The sequence below is a fragment of the Oncorhynchus mykiss genome, chromosome 30, assembly GCF_057628025.1.
Source record: "Oncorhynchus mykiss isolate SJ-2025 chromosome 30, ASM5762802v1, whole genome shotgun sequence".
NCBI lineage: Eukaryota > Metazoa > Chordata > Actinopteri > Salmoniformes > Salmonidae > Oncorhynchus > Oncorhynchus mykiss.
In genome coordinates this window covers 16,913,063-16,932,875 of record NC_143051.1, presented here as the reverse complement: position 1 = coordinate 16,932,875, position 19,813 = coordinate 16,913,063, and the positions used below count along the sequence as shown (strand labels likewise).

At 42.8% G+C, this 19,813-nt stretch overlaps 1 protein-coding gene across 1 annotated transcript in view; it reads left to right on the top strand.

The window, feature by feature from the left end:
• Positions 1 to 19,813, top strand: part of vps50 (VPS50 EARP/GARPII complex subunit) — a 222,461-nt gene that overhangs the window by 31,455 nt on the left and 171,193 nt on the right. The window contains exons 5-9 of the mRNA XM_036971386.2: positions 611 to 664; positions 12,864 to 12,934; positions 13,175 to 13,292; positions 13,777 to 13,812; positions 14,278 to 14,360. Of these exons, the coding sequence (XP_036827281.1) occupies positions 611 to 664; positions 12,864 to 12,934; positions 13,175 to 13,292; positions 13,777 to 13,812; positions 14,278 to 14,360 (362 nt within the window). The remainder of the gene's footprint in view (positions 1 to 610; positions 665 to 12,863; positions 12,935 to 13,174; positions 13,293 to 13,776; positions 13,813 to 14,277; positions 14,361 to 19,813) is intronic.

Below are 19,813 nucleotides of genomic sequence, written 5' to 3'. Positions count from 1 at the left end.
GTAGTAAAGTGTAGGCTAATTCAGTCTCGTAGTAAAGTGTAGGCTAATTCAGTCTCGTAGTAAAGTGTAGGCTAATTCAGTCTCGTAGTAAAGTGAAGGCTAATTCAGTCTCGTAGTAAAGTGAAGGCTAATTCAGTCTCGTAGTAAAGTGAAGGCTAATTCAGTCTCGTAGTAAAGTGTAGGCTAATTCAGTCTCGTAGTAAAGTGAAGGCTAATTCAGTCTCGTAGTAAAGTGTAGGCTAATTCAGTCTAGTAGTAAAGTGAAGGCTAATTCAGTCTCGTAGTAAAGTGTAGGCTAATTCAGTCTAGTAGTAAAGTGAAGGCTAATTCAGTCTCGTAGTAAAGTGTAGGCTAATTCAGTCTAGTAGTAAAGTGAAGGCTAATTCAGTCTCGTAGTAAAGTGTAGGCTAATTCAGTCTCGGTTTGATCAACAATACAGATATTCCACATTGTGAGAATCCTCTTGGTTAAAGACTTATGTTATTGATAGACACCAAAGCCCTCTATTCTTTCTCCCTGCTCTACCATAGTACGATAACTGTGTCTCTCAGGTGGGGTGGCATTTACAAGCGTCTGACTGGGTTATTTTTTTTGTGTCCTCGCTCTGTAGGTTTCCAAAAAAGTTGCCGATCTTATCCTGGAAAAACAGCCGTCCTACGTTAAGGTATGCTTTCTTCATTATTTTTCCTTCCTCCTTTCCTTACACTGTATACATTTTCAAAGTCTCACTCAAACTCTTCCGCTGTTTATTTTTCGCTGATTGATATCAACTCACAATCAGTCATGCCAAAGGAGGTAATGTGGAATATACCGGCATTACCATTACTGGGCGGCAGGTAGCCTAGTGGTTAGAGCGTTGGGCCAGTAACCGAAAGGTTGCTGGTTAAATAAAAAAATATATACGACATACGATATACGACTGCATTTGCCTTTTTGACAGGTTGGTTGTTTAGCAACAAAAACATGCTCAACTATAGGGCAAAACTGACAGTTGGCTGACAACATGTCAACTATATTTCATCTCCAATTTTTATTGAAAACATAAAGTTGCACTTCTTCTCTCTCAAATACAATCAGTTGTTGGTTAGCTAGTACATTTGAGCCATAGACGTGACATTAGTCAAATCGCCTCAAAACAAGGCATGGTATCAAGAACAAGGTAAAACGAACTGAAACGAGCCACCTACGATTCCCAACAAGGCATCGTTTTCCTAACGTTCTCAGCCAGCCCATCTTAGTAAAACATGACTCAACGTAGAGGATGACTGTCAGTGACTGCTACTGAAGACCATCTCAAGCTATACATCTAATCAGGGCCGGTTGGCTGACATTGTCCGTCGTGACTTGTGGATGTGCGAGTGAGTAAGTGTGTATCCCCTCGCTAAAGCAATCAGTTCTTTTGTGTTTGGTTCAAAGCCTCAGCCAAGGACAGGAGGGAGGTGAGAGGGAGGGAGAAGTCTGAAAAAGCGTGTGTAGTTGGGCGTCTGTATCCCCATTCTCCTCTTAGTGGGAGCTCTTTCAGATGTGTACGAGGTGTTCACGGTCGGACAGGAAACAACTTTGATCAGGCCAACTGGGGATTCATACCTGTCAGGCCGTGCACCACAGCTGAATGGTGTAGTTAGTATTAGTGCTGACCCCATTTAGTTGATTGTTTGGTCGATAAGCTGTTGGTCGACCAAGATTTTTAGTCGAGCAGTAGCAAAAAAAAATACTACAAATTATGGTTTACAAGACACCGGTCTGATTGGTGCCTGTCTGAGTGGACTGATGCATTGTGGAGGCCTTGGCGATGGCACAGTCTATCAGTCTAAGACGTGCTACTGAAATTGTATATGGTTATATTACTAGGAACAATGGTGCAACACAATAAAAATAATATTATTTTATAACGGATGCGCTTTCTCCCGCGTCGGATAGTGGTTGCTGTCCGCGGTTCTGAAACAGATCAGTGCGCTGTTGAATTGAAGCCTTTTCCTAGACCATGTTGCTATGTGCATAATAGCAAAGTTAACCAGCATATTGGTGTTGAGAACAATATGGTAGAGGCAGCAGCAGAATGAGGAGATGAGAAAACAGCCCTTGTCTTATTGTCTAAGAAAATTGAGGAGAGCGGAAACCCCAACATAATTATGTCTATAATCAACAGCCTAACTGTTAAATGTGCCTGGCTTTAAATCATCAATATATCTACAGAAATAAGACATCCTGCTTCTTTTGAGTGTTTAATAGCCTACTGATTCCGTGAGCACCAAGCCTTGAGCTTGAGCACCAAGCCTTGAGCTTAATCTTTGCTATGCTGCAATAAAGGCTTTATACTTTATGTATGTTAGACCAGCCTCACTGGTTTTATTTATATATTTTTTGTGTTTACATTGTTCCAAATTGTCAGAAAAAATAATATTTATAAAAATAACCCTCATTATTCCTTGATCTCCTTCTTGTTATTATTACGATCATCTTTATAATAATAATAAGTCATGTCATTATCAGTAGGCTTAGTATAGCAGCCTTCTAAACTCAGCGAAACACCAGCAAAACACCAAATTCCACGTCAACAGTGAGGAGGCGACTCAGAGTTCCTCTGTCCAGTGTCTGTTATTTTGCCCATCTTAATCTTTTCTTTTTATTTGCCAGTCTGAGATATGTCTTGTTCGTTGCAACTCTACCTAGAAGGCCAGCATCCCAGAGTCGCCTCTTCACTGTTGATGTTGATACTGGTGTTTTGTGGGTCCTATTTAATGGAGCTGCCAGTTGAGGAATTGTGAGGCAGGTACTATTTAATGAAGCTGCCAGTTGAGGACTTGTGAGGCACTCGAATGTACTTGTCCTCTTGCTCAGTTGTGCACCGGGGCCTGCCAATCCTATTTTCTATTCTGGTTATAGCCAGTTTGCGCTGTTCTGTGAAGGGAATTGTACACAGCGTTGTACGAGATCTTCAATTTCTTGCCATTTTCTCTCATGGAATAGCCTTAATTTCTCAGAACAAGAATAGACGGACGAGTTTCAGAAGAAAGGTCTTTGTTTCTGGACATTTTGAGCCTGTAATCAAACCCACAAATGCTGATGCTCCAGATACTCAACTAGTTTACAGAAGGCCAGTTTTATTGCTTCTTTAATCAGGACAACAGTTTTCAGCTGTGTTAACATAATTGCTAAATAGTTTTCTAGTGATTAATTAGCCTTTTAAAATGATACACTTGGATTAGCTAACAAAACAGGCCATTGGAACACAGGAGTGATGGTTGCTGATAATGGGCCTCTGTACGCCTAGGTAGATATTCCATTAAAAATCTGCCGTTTCCAGCTACAATCGTAATTTGGTTGGTTTCTCAAATGATTGCCTCGCCTGGTTCACCAACTACTTCTCTGATAGAGTTCAGTGTGTCAAATCGGAGGGTCTGCTGTCCGGACCTCTGGCAGTCTCTATGGGGGTGCCACAGGGTTCAATTCTTGGACCGACTCTCTTCTCTGTATACATCAATGAGGTCGCTCTTGCTGCTGGTGAGTCTCTGATCCACCTCTACGCAGAGAGTTCTGTATACTTCTGTCCCTTCTTTGGACACTGTGTTAACCCTTCAGGCAAGCTTCAATGCCATACAACTCTCCTTCCGTGGCCTCCAATTGCTCTTAAATACAAGTAAAACTAAATGCATGCTCTTCAACCGATCGCTACTTGCACCTGCCCGCCTGTCCAACATCACTACTCTGGACGGCTCTGACTTAGAATACGTGGACAACTACAAATACTTAGGTGTCTGGTTAGACTGTAAACTCTCCTTCCAGACCCATATCAAACATCTCCAATCCAAAGTTAAATCTAGAATTGGCTTCCTATTTCACAACAAAGCATCCTTCACTCATGCTGCCAAACATACCCTTGTAAAACTGACCATCCTACCAATCCTCGACTTTGGCGATGTCATTTACAAAATAGGCTCCAATACCCTACTCAACAAATTGGATGCAGTCTATCACAGTGCAATCCGTTTTGTCACCAAAACCCCATATACTACCCACCATTGCGACCTGTATGCTCTCGTTGGCTGGCCCTCGCTTCATACTCGTCGCCAAACCCACTGGCTCCATGTCATCTACAAGACCCTACTAGGTAAAGTCCCCCCTTATCTCAGCTCGCTGGTCACCATAGCATCTCCCACCTGTAGCACACGCTCCAGCAGGTATATCTCTCTAGTCACCCCCAAAACCAATTATTTCTTTGGCCGCCTCTCCTTCCAGTTCTCTGCTGCCAATGACTGGAACGAACTACAAAAACTGTCAGAGCAGCTCACAGATTACTGCACCTATACATAGCCCACCTATAATTTAGCCCAAACAACTACCTCTTTCCCTACTGTATTTAACTTATTTATTTATTTTGCTCCTTTGCACCCCATTATTTTTATTTCTAATTTGCACATTCTTCCATTGCAAATCTACCATTCCAGTGGTTTACTTGCTATATTGTATTTACTTTGCCACCATGGCCTTTTTTGCCTTTACCCCCCTTATCTCACCTCATTTGCTCACATCGTATATAGACTTGTTTATACTGTATTATTGACTGTATGTTTGTTTTACTCCATGTGTAACTCTGTGTCGTTGTGTGTGTCGAACTGCTTTGCTTTATCTTGGCCAGGTCGCAATTGTAAATGAGAACTTGTTCTCAACTTGCCTACCTGGTTAAATAAAGGTGAAATAAATGTACAACATTAACAATGTCTACACTGTATTTCTGATAAAGTTATTTTAATGGACAAAAAATGCACTTTTCTAAAACCAGGACATTTCTAAGTGACCCCAAACTTTTGAACGGTAGTGGATATAGCCTAGCTATGCTATAAATAAGCAAAAAGGCCCAGGGGTTTGAGGTATATGGCTAAAATACAATGACTAAGGGCTGGTCTTATTTATGTCGCAGTGTGGAGTACCTGGATACAGCCCTTAGTTCTGGTATATTGGTCATATACCGCAAACCCCTAGGTGCCTTACTGCAATTAAACTGGTTACCAATGTACAGTAATTACAATGCATTCAGAACGTATTCAGACCCCTTCACTTTTTCCACATTTTCTAAAATGGATTAAATAGTTATTTCCCCCTCATCAATCTGCACACAATACCCCATAATGGCAAAACCCTGAAATATCACATTTGCATAAGTATTGAGACCCTTTAGACCCTGCACCTTTGGTAGCGATTACAGCCTTCATGGGTATGATGCTTGGCACACCTGTATTTGGGGAGTTTCTCCCATTCTTCTCTGCAAATAATCTCGAGCTCTGTCAGGTTGGATGGGGAGTGTCGCTGCAAAGCTATTTTCGGGTCTCCAGAGATGTTCGATCGGGTTCATGTCCGGGCTCTGGCTGGGCCACTCAAGGACATTCAAAGACTTGTCCCGAAGCCACTTCTGCGTTGTTTTGGCTGTGTGCTTAGGGTCGTTGACCTGTTGGAAGGTGTTGCTTCACCCCAGAGGTCCTGAGCGCTCTGGAGCAGGTTTTCATCAACGATCTCTCTGTACTTTTCTCTGTTAATCTTTCCCTTGTTTCCTGACTAGTCTCCCAGTCCCTACCGCTGAAAAACATCCTCACAGCATGATGCTGCCACCATGCTTCACTGGTATTGGCCTGGTGAAGAGCGGTGCCTGGTTTTCTCCAGATGTGACGCTTGGCATTCAGGCCAAAGAGTTTAATCTTGGTTTCATCAGACCAGAGAATTCTGTTTCTCATGTTCAGTTTTTAGGTGCCTTTTGGCAAACTCCAAGCGGGCTGTCATGTGCCTTTTACTGAGTAGTGTTTTCCATCTGGCCACTCTACCATAAAGGCCTGATTGGTGGAGTGCTGCAGAGATGGTTGTCCTTCTGGAAGATTATCCCATCTCCACAGAGGAACTCTGGAGCTCTGTCAGTGGCCATCTTGGTCTCCCCCCTTGGTCTCCTCCCTGACCAAAGCCCTTCTCCCCCGATTGCTCAGGTTGGCTGGTCGTCCAGCTCTAGGAAAGAGTCTTGGTGGTTCCAAACTTCTTCCATTTAAGAAGGATGGAGGTCACTGTGTTCTTGGGGACTTTCAATTCTGCAGAAATGTTTTGGTACCTTTCCCCAAATCTGTACCTATAAACAATCCTGTCTCGGAGCTCTACAGACAATTCCTTCGACCTCATGGCTTGGTTTTTGCTCTGACATGCACTGTCAATTTCCTGTGCATTTCCAAATCATGTCCAATCAATAGAATTTACCACAGCTGGACTCCAAGTTGTAGAAACATCTCAAGGATGATCAGTGGAAACAGGATGCACCTGAGCTCAATTTCGAGTCTCATAGTAAAGGGTCTGAGTACTTAGGTAAATACGGTATTTCAGTTTTTTTATTTTAATAATTATGCAAAAATGTCTAAACCAGTTTTCTTCTTTGTCATGATGTGGTATTGTGTGTAGATTGCTGATGATTAAAAAAAATATTTTAGTCCATTTTAGAATAAGGCTGCAACGTATCAAAATGTGGAAAAAGTAATTTTGTCATTTTATCTGGTGAAGTGTATTACACAATTTCTAGATTGTTGAAAGTTTCCAAGAATACAGCGGTCTCCATCATTGGAAAATTGAAAACATAGGGAACTACCCAGACTGTGCAACCGGACAAGAAAGACCTTGGTCAGGTAGGTAACCAAGAACCCAATGACCACTCTGACAGAACTACACAGTTCCTTGGCTGAAATTGTTGAACCTACCAGAAGGACAACAGTCTCTACAGCACTTCAGCAATTTGGGCGTCATGGGAGAGTAGCCAGACAGAACCCACTCCTGAGAAAAAGGCGCATGACGTGAAAGACTCAGAGAGCATAAGATAAAAAAGATGTGGTCTGATTTAAACTAATTTTACTCTGGTCTGACTGTGAAGCGCAATGCAAAGTGCTATGTCCTGGAGAAAGACAGGCACAGCTCATCATTGAATGGAGCCAAATCCTTGATGAGAACCTGCTTCAGAGTGCAAACGACCTTAGACTGGGGCTAAGATTTACATTCCCAACAAGACAATGATTCCAAGCATACAGCCAAAGCAACGCTTGAATGGCTTGAGAACTAATGGGGAAGTCCTTGACTGGCCCAGCCAAACCCCAGACTTGAATATCACTGTAAATCCGTGGGAAGACTTGAAGATTGCTGTTCACTGCCTCTCCCCATGTAACTTAACAGAGCTTGAGAAAATCTTCCAGGAAAAATGGGAGAAAATCCCCAAATCCAGATGTGCAAAGCTGACACAAACATACCCAAGACGACTCAAAGCTGTAATCTCCGCCAAAGGTACTTCAATGTGAATACTTATGTAAATAAAGATATTTCTGACATTGATTTTCAAGAAATGTGCTAACATTTGTTCACTTTTCTATCGTTTGATTGGCCTAGCTATGCTATAATATATAGTTTGTATGGCTATATATAGCCTAGCTATCCTAAAATATTATATGGTTATTATATAGATTCTATGGCTATATATACTCTAGCTATGCTATTATATTAAATACTTGTATGGCTGTTTATAGCCTAGCTATGCTATAATATTATACAGGTATTATATATTGTTTGTATGGCGCTATACAGCCTACCTATGACATAATATAGGTATTATATTGTTTGGGTGGCGATATGTAGTCTAGCTATAATATTTAGGTATATCGTTTGTATGGCGATATGTAGTATAGGCATTATATTATATAATTTGTATGGTGATATGTAGTCTAGCTATAATATTATATAGGTATTATATTATATAATTTGTATAGTGATATGTAGTCTAGCTATAATATTTAGGTATTATGTCATGTGTATGGCGATATGTAGTATAGTTATATAATTTATATGGCGATATGTAGTATAGGTATTATATTATGTAATTTGCATGTGCATGGCTATGTAGTCTAGCCATGTTATATTATGTAGGTATTATAAATTGTTTGTATGGCGATATGTAGTCTAGCTATGATATTATTTAGGTAATATATGTTTGTATGGCGATATGTAGTCTAGCTATGCGTGATAGTAAGTAATGAGATATAGTCTAGATGTAGATTAATGGCATGTGGTTAGAGCTGTTTGACCCCCCCACTGTCCTGCTGGTGTAGCTTGTCCTGAGTGGATTCTGCTCTTCCCCCTGTGGGGATAGCCAGACGCAAAGGTCAGGGTCGTGGTTAGGCCGACACCCCGGACACCTGCAGTCACACTGAAGCAGCGGGTGCCACATTTATCATGACCGGTACTGCCAGCCCATTCACCCGTGGTGTGTTCTGTGTGTTTCAGCCTCTCCAGTCAATACTGAATCAACAGTGTGATGTTAGGGGATCCATGGTAACTGTCAGTTTTAAGTCTCAGGCTAAGGAAAGATTGCTTGACGTGTCATTTCTCCCTCCTAGTCGCCCTTTGAGAGTGGCTAGGAGGTCTGTTAAAGCCGTGAGGTGTTGGCTGAACCTTATCCTCGGCTCCAGATGTGATGGAGCCATCACAGCTTGATATATAGTTGAAAGACCGGGATTGGTGATGTAAAATGGGAGCTGCCCTAACGCGATGCTTATCGGCCAACTTAAAACAGAAGCCCTATAATTGAGTGGCCAAACTAGCCAATGTCTGAGAGAGCGGGAGATTGTCAGGGAGAAAGAGATTGGTACCAGAGTCATAGCCTGTATCCTAATGAATTACCCCCCGATATGTTGTCAGGTAATACAATGCTGACAAAGGAATGAAATGGACTTGGACAGTTGTTTTTCATTATTTTTCGGTGCGAGCACTTACCCGCCATAGGTGTTGCTATTAGTGCTTTGTCTTCCCTGTTGGTGCTGTGGCCCTCACCAACAGGCTATTGGGCTCATGGGGAGTAATAGACTTTGCATTGAGTCGGTCACTGCACCTTCCATCAATGACCTGTAATACTAATAACTGCCCTATACTGCATTAGCACTATGTACACCTCTGAACAGCACTATGTGCTCTATTCCTCCCTCTTCATCTATAGATACAGGTAACTGACAATAATGTTAACTGTTGAGTAGTTGAGGGATACAAAGTGTATTAAAAGCAGGTGCTTACACCGGTGTGGTCCGGAGTTGATTAAGCAATTAACATCCCGTCATGTATAAAATAAATGGTTTTATGTTTACTGTGTTTATATTGTGTGTGTTGACTGTGTGTCTGTATTCTGTCTGTAGATTGTCTACTGCTGGCAGCACCTGTGTAAATGTAATTGGCCAAAAAAGTGTGATTTTTGGTAAACTGAGCAGCTAGCTACTTGGAACTGTAATTAAACATGATCTCGCGCCCTTCTTGGAGGGTAGATTGGAGAACGGAGTGTGTATGTGTGTGCTGTTTTTGATTGCAGACACATTTTTGTGAGCAGTCACATTTCCCCCCACAACCATTTATTTGAATGGGACAGGATCCAGGGCAATGTGTAGTTAGTGTGTTGGGGGTGGTGGCATACACGAATATAGAACAGTTACTATGTCCAAACATCTCAGAGGATGACCTTCATGTCTCCTGAATGTCGCCAAAAATGTCTCAAACGGCCCACCCGGCGTGATAAATTCTATGAGAAACAGTGACCTACACTCTGAATGACCTAAAATGGTGAATGCCGTATTGGTCTTTCACAGTCAGTCCAACCCAAGCTGTACTGTGCAGTAGGCTAATAGTAGGCTTACTACTGAAATGTAAGTTAGGCTTTTAAGTGGGTATTTATTTTTTATCATGTCTTCGCTCTGTCACAATTTTTATATAAAAACAACAAAAACGTTCTAACTCAACGACAATGGTTGAACCACATCAGGAGACCATTTTTGAGGTCTGGGAAAATCTAAGAAATGACTTTTTTACCCTTTTTAATTCAAGTGTGCAGACACCTAGCTCTGTTGTTTGGTTAGCTGTTTCTGTCACATGAGATGGAGATTTCAAAAGAAATGACCTCTGGATTGACGCATATATTCATGATATCATTCTGACCGGTTGGGATAGGCTACTTGTAAGCTAGTAAACATTTAATAGAGAAGGTTGTTGGGAAAGCCTTTCCATCTACCAGAAGACGGTTAGGTCTATCATTAGCATCACTATATTTTTCCTGTTCCTTAATTGTTTGAAACCTGGACGTTTTACTTCCTATTATGAAGCGTGTCTTAGCTTGCTTCAAAGCAGCCTATAGCCAAAATCCCACCATAGGCCAACTGCCGTGTGCACATTGCTGTGCCTAAAATGTGAAGAAATAATCAAATTGTAACCTGAACATTCTGATCTGTTCCATCTCTTATTAATTGATATGGCGTGTACTTCCACCACACTACTTTGATACATATCAGTGGGTATGCGGTGTGTACCTGGGTATACCCTCTAGACTGGGATGCAGTTCACCACTTTAGAAGTACAGCCGAATGGTGAACAGCCCGTCGAGAGATTTGATGGGAAGAAAATTACACATCTTCCATTTCCACCCAGGTCCTGGGTCGCTTGAGAAATGTATTATTGCCCCAGTCATCCTTGGGGATGACTTCTACCTATATCATAGTATTCTGAGTGGTTGAATTGACCTTTTGCACCACTGTGTTTTTAGAAGCTACAGTATCTGCTTGGGGCGGTTAGAGCGTTGGGCCAGTAACTGAAAGGTTGCTAGGTCAAATCCCAGAGCTGACAAGGTAAAAATCGGTCATTCTGCCCCTGAACAAGGCAGTTAACCCACTGTTCCTAGGCCGTCATTGAAAATAAGAACTTGTTCTTAACTGACTTGCCTAGTTAAATAAAGGTTTTATTTGATTTATTTAACATCTGCTGCTGTGGTTGTCAGCTCGCTAACAGACAGGTTTACTCCTGGGAGGATGGGAGATAGGGCAGAGGTCATGTGTTAATCCCCGGGCTGCTGTGTGTGTCTCTGTCTCTGTAACCCGATGGGGATGTTCTATCAGATCTGCTGGATCAGCTAGATAGATGTGTCTCCAAACAGAGGTATAAATGTTTAGAAAGATGTGTAAACTCTATAGTAGAGACCCCTTGCCGTGTGTCTCAGCCATTCTAGCGCAAAGGGCTGTGAACGGACCGGGTGTTGGGCTACAGCTTCCATTTGCTCAGTCAGGAAGTACATTTTTAGGTGTGTGTGATAGGTTTCTGGTGTTTTTCTGTATTCAGATTGCATTCCACACACACTGCTTCTTTCACTTACACAAATTATACCAATGAAAACCCAATTGTCATGCTAGGAAGTTTTCTGATGATTCATTGGACTTAAGGCCTTAACCTTGTCTGCCATTGGGGTACAGGCGAGACCCGAGAGCTGTAACTAGCTTCAGGTTTTACAATGGGATTTCGGGCCACTGGCCTGGGTATTAGCGAGAAACTTGGCTTACTGGTCGGTCTCACTAATGATGCGACTGTGCCGCGGTGAGTCACTAGTTCTTCATTCTCAGTGACTCAGCAGAGCTGCCACTCCGCCCTTTGGGCAAGGGCACGTCCAAGGACACTATTTGTTCAGCATTACTAATGCATGTTGTTTAACTTGTTCTGAAAATACTACATGCATACTGTTCAACCACAGCAACTCTATTGCTCATCATGTAAGGCCTACTATACTGCATAAGGGTTATTTGATCTTGTACACATTTGCAGCTAAAAGTTGAATTGCAGAACAAAAAGAAAAGGTTTAGACGGGTTGAAAATGAAGTGTCTAGTCAGCCTCAGAGGCTGATTCTGCTGGCAACACGGATCTGCATTATGTTTGATGGTGTATGGTCATTCAGTTGATATGGGAGAGGTTAGTTTGGGTACAGCCTGAGTCGTGACCACTTTGCATGTAGCAGTAGGCCTTATGTCCCTCACTTCATGAGGTTAACAGCATCCATGCCCTTAAACTAGGAGTTGTTTGTGACTTGTTTTATGTCAACTGATCAAGCCAGCCAGGAGGCTATTCTCTATCCAGTTTGAATGGGATTGTTTGTTTAGACGTCTGTTCTGACGTAAGAGCCGTTTCTCTGTTTGCCCCTCTTTATCTACTGCGCTGAATCAATTTTCCACCTCGTATTCCCTCACCAAATAGTTGTTTTTAACATGACAGTATTCTTTGTACTTACATTGATGTACATTCTGTAAAACTGGAATAAAAATACATACACACAAAAAAAAACATGACAGTGTGTGATGTCTTTCTCTGACGGCTGCCTCTTTGAGGCTTTGACCAGACCCAATAATGTTTGCCTAAGATAAGGTTAGTTAGCGTGCACTCTCACCTCAAGGCGATGACAGCTGGCTCTTCAAAAAACAAGTCAGAATATCACTATTCTGTGAATCCACAGTAGCTGAGGGCATGTTTGTTCTTTGAGAGGTTGTTGTTCGGTTGGCCTTTTCCATGTAAAACCACTCATTTCCTCTTTCCATTACAGAACTCTTCCATTTCTCTCTGAATGTTTGTGTTTTTCATATTATGACACACTTATGCACAAACACACACTTTAGGGTTGATAAGCCTTTGACAGTGAGGCACTGGTACTGAATAGAGACAATGGATGGAGGAGAATGCGGTGTGGTGTTTTCTCATGGGTCACAGTCGGGTGTGCAAGAGAAACAGAAGAACGTTTCGTACCCTGTGTGGGGGAATGATTCTCCCTGATTCACCCCATTAGTGACAGATGGGGCTCACAGGAAACTGGAGCAGATGAGAGACAATTCAACTGACTTTAAAAGTTACAGTAACCCTTTATTATACACAGTCCTATTCCAGCTAGCGTTCAACTCAATTGTTATCTTCTGTACTGTACCGTAACATTTTACCATGTGCAGAGTGGACTGTTAAAGAAAGAGTAACTTTGGTCACTCAATGTGAATGGATCTCTTGTTTTCCGCAGGAGTTGGAGAGGGTGACGTCATTACAAACCAATCTACAGCTGGCTGCAGTGATTTGCACCAATGCTAGGAGGTAAGTACTCAGATGTGACCCACCCTCCCTCTCAAAGCTAGTTCTCTTCCATTGGGGATGCTTGGGGTTGAATATTCCTCTCAGCATTGAGCCTGCTAATTAATATCATTCCCACTGTGCACATGTACAACAAGTTTACCTGTACTTCAGTTCAGTCAGAGTTGCGAAGCATTTTGAGACTACTCCAACAGAACTGTGCCAGGATGGTAAATGTTTCATGATGTCACTTCCTGGTTCCAGGCAGCTGAGTATTTCAAAGGAGGACTTCACCGAGGCCAGCCTGGGGCTCCTAGCCAATCAGAGGAGGAGACACCTGCTCACAGGGCTGCTGAAGTCACTGAGGACCATCAAGACCCTGGTAACTGTCCAAGTCACCTTGTTGCTTTAAATCCTGATACAGACATATGGATATCTACATGCAACACAATTCAGTTGTGGGATGTTACTTATTTCCTAATTGAGGCTCAACATTTAGGTTGTGGTTCTTGATAATGATGATCATTCTTAAAGGGATACTTAGGGATTTTGTCAATGAGGCCCTTCATTAGACTCTGAGGAAGTAGATACATTTGTGTATACCATTTTTATGTCTCTGTCCAGTATGAAGGAAGTTAGAGGTAGTTGGTGAGCCAATGCTAACTAACGTTAGCATAATCTTAACAAGACCTCGTCATTTCGCTAACGCTAGTTAGCAGTTGTGCTAGTTAACAACTTACTTCAAACTGCACACAGAGACATAAAAATAGTATCCACGAGTTCATCTGACTCTGAGTAAGTAGATAAAGGGCCAAGTGCCAAAATCCAGAAGTATTCCTTTAACTGTTTTGCTTGTTGTTTTACAGCAAAGGACTGATGTTCGACTCAGTGAGATGCTGGAGGTAAGAGACTCACGGACGGGTGCTCTATGAAGCTGAGTTTAGATGAAGCTTGGTTATTAAATCCAGATCGTCATGAATCCCTGAATCCCATTTGTAATGGCAGACCATCCTAGACTCATTCCTGCTGCTGTCACCATAGCCATAGATTTCAGTAGATTGTAAGGCTAGCGACAGATATACAAATGAGAAGTATTTAGTTGTAGCCCATAGGATCGAAAAGAGCTGACGCTCTGAGTTATCCCACCAAGACCAAGCTACATACAGTAGTAACAGTAGTGGTTACCAAACTTTTTTTCACTCTGGCCTTTCACTTCAACACAATATGTTTGTGTATTCTTGTATACACCAAAATATTTACTAATCAGGAAGTTAGCCCTAGTCTTTAACCAACCACATGATGTTTGACAGAGTTTGTTTAATGTCTGATATTCTCATTTTTAGTTTGTGTCTCTCTCTGTCCTGTAGGAGGAGGACTATCCTGGTGCCATCCAGTTGTGTCTGGAATGTCAGAAGGCTGCCAGCACATTCAAACACTACAGCTGCATAAGGTATGTTAAGATTCCAACTACTACAGCACATTCAAACACTACAGCTGCATAAGGTATGTTAAGATTCCAACTACTACAGCACATTCAAACACTACAGCTGCATAAGGTATGTTAAGATTCCAACTACTACAGCACATTCAAACACTACAGCTGCATAAGGTATGTTAAGATTCCAACTACTACAGCACATTCAAACACTACAGCTGCATAAGGTATGTTAAGATTCCAACTACTCAAATCAAATTCAATCGGTCACATGCGCTGAATACAGTGAAATGCTTACTTACAAACCTATAACCAACAATGCAGAAAATACAAAAAAAAGTAAGAGATAATAATTAAAGAGCAGCAGTAAAATAACAATAGTGGGGCTATATACAGAGGGTACTGGTACAGAGTCAATGTGGAGGCTATATACAGGGGGTACTGGTACAGAGTCAATGTGGAGGCTATATACAGAGGGTACTGGTACAGAGTCAATGTGGAGGCTATATACAGAGGGTACTGGTACAGAGTCAATGTGGAGGCTATGTACAGGGTGTACCGGTACAGAGTCAATGTGGAGGCTATATACAGGGGGTACCGGTACAGAGTCAATGTGGAGGCTATATACAGGGGGTACCGGTACAGAGTCAATGTGGAGGCTATATACAGAGGGTACTGGTACAGAGTCAATGTGGAGGCTATATACAGAGGGTACTGGTACAGAGTCAATGTGGAGGCTATATACAGAGGGTACTGGTACAGAGTCAATGTGGAGGCTATATACAGAGGGTACCGGTACAGAGTCAATGTGGAGGCTTTATACAGAGGGTACTGGTACAGAGTCAATGTGGAGGCTATATACAGGGGGTACCGGTACAGAGTCAATGTGGAGGCTATATACAGGGGGTACCGGTACAGAGTCAATGTGGAGGCTTTATACAGAGGGTACTGGTACAGAGTCAATGTGGAGGCTATATACAGAGGGTACTGGTACAGAGTCAATGTGGAGGCTATATACAGGGGGTACCGGTACAGAGTCAATGTGGAGGCTATATACAGAGGGTACTGGTACAGAGTCAATGTGGAGACTATATACAGGGGGTACTGGTACAGAGTCAATGTGGAGGCTATATACAGGGGGTACCGGTACAGAGTCAATGTGGAGGCTATATACAGAGGGTACTGGTACAGAGTCAATGTGGAGGCTATATACAGAGGGTACTGGTACAGAGTCAATGTGGAGGCTATATACAGAGGGTACTGGTACAGAGTCAATGTGGAGGCTATATACAGAGGGTACTGGTACAGAGTCAATGTGGAGGCTATATACAGGGGGTACCGGTACAGAGTCAATGTGGAGGCTATATACAGAGGGTACTGGTACAGAGTCAATGTGGAGGCTATATACAGAGGGTACTGGTACAGAGTCAATGTGGAGGCTATATACAGGGGGTACCGGTACAGAGTCAATGTGGAGGCTATATACAGAGGGTACTGGTACAGAGTCAATGTGGAGGCTTTATACAGGGGGTACCGGTACAGAGTCAATGTGGAGGCTATATACAGGGGGTACCGGTACAGAGTCAATGTGGAGGCTATATACAGGGGGTACTGGTACAGAGTCAATGTGGAGGCTATATACAGAGGGTACTGGTACAGAGTCAATGTGGAGGCTATATACAGAGGGTACTGGTACAGAGTCAATGTGGAGGCTTTATACAGGGGGTACCGGTACAGAGTCAATGTGGAGGCTATATACAGAGGGTACTGGTACAGAGTCAATGTGGAGGCTATATACAGAGGGTACTGGTACAGAGTCAATGTGGAGGCTATGTACAGGGTGTACCGGTACAGAGTCAATGTGGAGGCTATGTACAGGGTGTACCGGTACAGAGTCAATGTGGAGGCTATATACAGAGGGTACTGGTACAGAGTCAATGTGGAGGCTATATACAGAGGGTACTGGTACAGAGTCAATGTGGAGGCTATATACAGAGGGTACTGGTACAGAGTCAATGTGGAGGCTATATACAGGGGGTACTGGTACAGAGTCAATGTGGAGGCTATATACAGAGGGTACTGGTACAGAGTCAATGTGGAGGCTATATACAGAGGGTACTGGTACAGAGTCAATGTGGAGGCTATATACAGGGGGTACTGGTACAGAGTCAATGTGGAGGCTATATACAGAGGGTACTGGTACAGAGTCAATGTGGAGGCTATATACAGAGGGTACTGGTACAGAGTCAATGTGGAGGCTATGTACAGGGTGTACCGGTACAGAGTCAATGTGGAGGCTATGTACAGGGTGTACCGGTACAGAGTCAATGTGGAGGCTATATACAGAGGGTACTGGTACAGAGTCAATGTGGAGGCTTTATACAGAGGGTACTGGTACAGAGTCAATGTGGAGGCTATGTACAGGGGGTACCGGTACAGAGTCAATGTGGAGGCTATATACAGGGGGTACCGGTACAGAGTCAATGTGGAGGCTATATACAGGGGGTACCGGTACAGCGTTAATGTGGAGGCTATATACAGGGGGTACCGGTACAGAGTCAATGTGGAGGCTATATACAGGGGGTACCGGTACAGCGTTAATGTGGAGGCTATATACAGGGGGTACCGGTACAGAGTCAATGTGGAGGCTATATACAGGGGTGTCGAGGTAATATGTACATGTAGGTAGAGTTATTAAAGTGACTGCATTGCTAGTAACAGAGAGTAGAAGGGAGGGGGGGGGGGGGGGGTGGCAATGCATTGGACCTAGACTTGGCACTCCGGTACCGCTTGCCGTGCGGTAGCAGAGAGAACAGTCTATGTCTAGGGTGGCTGGAGTGTTTGACAATTAGGGCCTTCCTCTGACACCGCCTGAATTAGGCACTTTCCTGCATTTGACATTTGTGAGATGCAGGCTGGGTACTTCTAATATGTGTTCAGATGAGCACTCCGTCAACATTAACAGGACAGAGAAGCCAGGCATATGCTCATTGCTCACATGGAGCTCGTAAATGAGGGTAAGAAATAAACCTAAACTTGTTTCTCACAAGTGTAGCAGGTTGTGAACCCTGCAACAACGTTTCTACGCCGAGAATGAGAACGGTAAATTACTGTAATTAGTACATGCATTAACAGAAATTAATGTAACCAAATGACAGGGATTGACTGTTTTACAAACAGTCGGCTACCACGTGGGCATTCATAAAAGTGCATTGTGGGCCGACACTGTATAGCCTAGGCTACTATTCTACTTTGCAAGGCGGCATATCCGCCAGGACTGAGCATGATCAGTGTTGATTAGTCTGTAAATTAAGAAAATATTCAAATTATACCATGCCAGGTTGGCGAGGATTTGACACAACATTAGCGCATTATAGGCCTGAGAGTCAGAACAACCTTGTTGAATAATTGAGTCAGACACATCCAACTTTTTTTTTTTAAAGAAAACCAATTAATTTATAATACTACCAAGCAATGAAAACATGCATTGAATAAAAGAAAGTCCAAACATAAAAACATTTTTTTACTGACGTGCCACAGCCTATAGCGCTCATTGATGCTTTTAAAAGGTTTATGGTTGCTACTCAGAGAAAGTGCTGGAATTAAAGGAGCTTCCAACAGAATTTAACTGTACAGGCTTTTAACTGTGGATTATAAATTCCACCCCTTTTTCCATCCCAAAACCTTTGTGTTTTACGGACAGTAAATGGACATTTGCTAATGGGTTCAAACCGTCTCATATTGTGGGCTTTAAAACCATTAGTGTGATAATGTATGTTTTGTCATGTACTGAAGACCCACCAGACAGACGGACGGACAGGGTTCGTGTTCAGACTTGTGAAAAAGCATGGTTAGGGTACTTAATGACCGTTTTACCAGGGCCAGACTCATCTCCCCCTCTCTCCCCTCTCCCCCCTTTCTCCCCCTTTCCAGCGTGCGTTGGTGTGCAACAACAATAAAGCAGTGGTATTTGAATTAGCGACAGACTGCTGTGTGTGATCAGCAAGGTTGCACGTACCAGCAGATGAAACTGGTGGTACTACCATCAATCGATAAGCCACGGACATAGATAATGGCCTGTCATTATATAATTAGGCTATCCCCTGTGGGTGGGGGCATTAGCATGCATTCTCACTGTTTTTCGCTCTCTTTAATACCCTATCTGTCATTGTCTCTCACTCTCTCATCCTCTTTCTTTCTCTCTCTCATTCCCTCATCTCTTTCTCTCTTTCTTATTCAGAAACTATCCTACCGATCCTTGACTTCGGCGATGTCATGCACAAAATAGCCCCCAGCACTCTACTCAGCAAACTGGATGTAGTCTATCACAGTGCCATTCGTTTTATCACCAAAACCCCATATACTACCCACCACTGCGACCTGTATGCTCTCATTGGCTGGAACTCGCTTCATATTCGTCGCCAAACCCATTGTTTCCAGGTCATCTACAAGTCTTTGCTAGGTAAAGCACTGCCTTATCTCAGCTCACTGGTCACCATAGCAACACCCACCCGTAGCACGCCCTCCAGCAGGTACAGTGCCTTGCGAAAGTATTCGGCCCCCTTGAACTTTGCGACCTTTTGCCACATTTCAGGCTTCAAACATAAAGATATAAAACTGTATTTTTTTTGTGAAGAATCAACAACAAGTGGGACACAATCATGAAGTGGAACGACATTTATTGGATATTTCAAACTTTTTTAACAAATCAAAAACTGAAAAATTGGGCGTGCAAAATTATTCAGCCCCCTTAAGTTAATACTCTGTAGCGCCACCTTTTGCTGCGATTACAGCTGTAAGTCGCTTGGGGTATGTCTCTATCAGTTTTGCACATCGAGAGACTGACATTTTTTCCCATTCCTCCTTGCAAAACAGCTTGAGCTCAGTGAGGTTGGATGGAGAGCATTTGTGAACAGCAGTTTTCAGTTCTTTCCACAGATTCTCGATTGGATTCAGGTCTGGACTTTGACTTGGCCATTCTAACACCTGGATATGTTTATTTTTGAACCATTCCATTGTAGATTTTGCTTTATGTTTTGGATCATTGTCTTGTTGGAAGACACATCTCTGTCCCAGTCTCAGGTCTTTTGCAGACTCCATCAGGTTTTCTTCCAGAATGGTCCTGTATTTGGCTCCATCCATCTTCCCATCAATTTTAACCATCTTCCCTGTCCCTGCTGAAGAAAAGCAGGCCCAAACCATGATGCTGCCACCACCATGTTTGACAGTGGGGATGGTGTGTTCAGAGTGATGAGCTGTGTTGCTTTTACGCCAAACATAACGTTTTGCATTGTTGCCAAAAAGTTCAATTTTGGTTTCATCTGACCAGAGCACCTTCTTCCACATGTTTGGTGTGTCTCCCAGGTGGCTTGTGGCAAACTTTAAACTACACTTTTTATGGATATCTTTAAGAAATGGCTTTCTTCATGCCACTCTTCCATAAAGGCCAGATTTGTGCAATATATGAC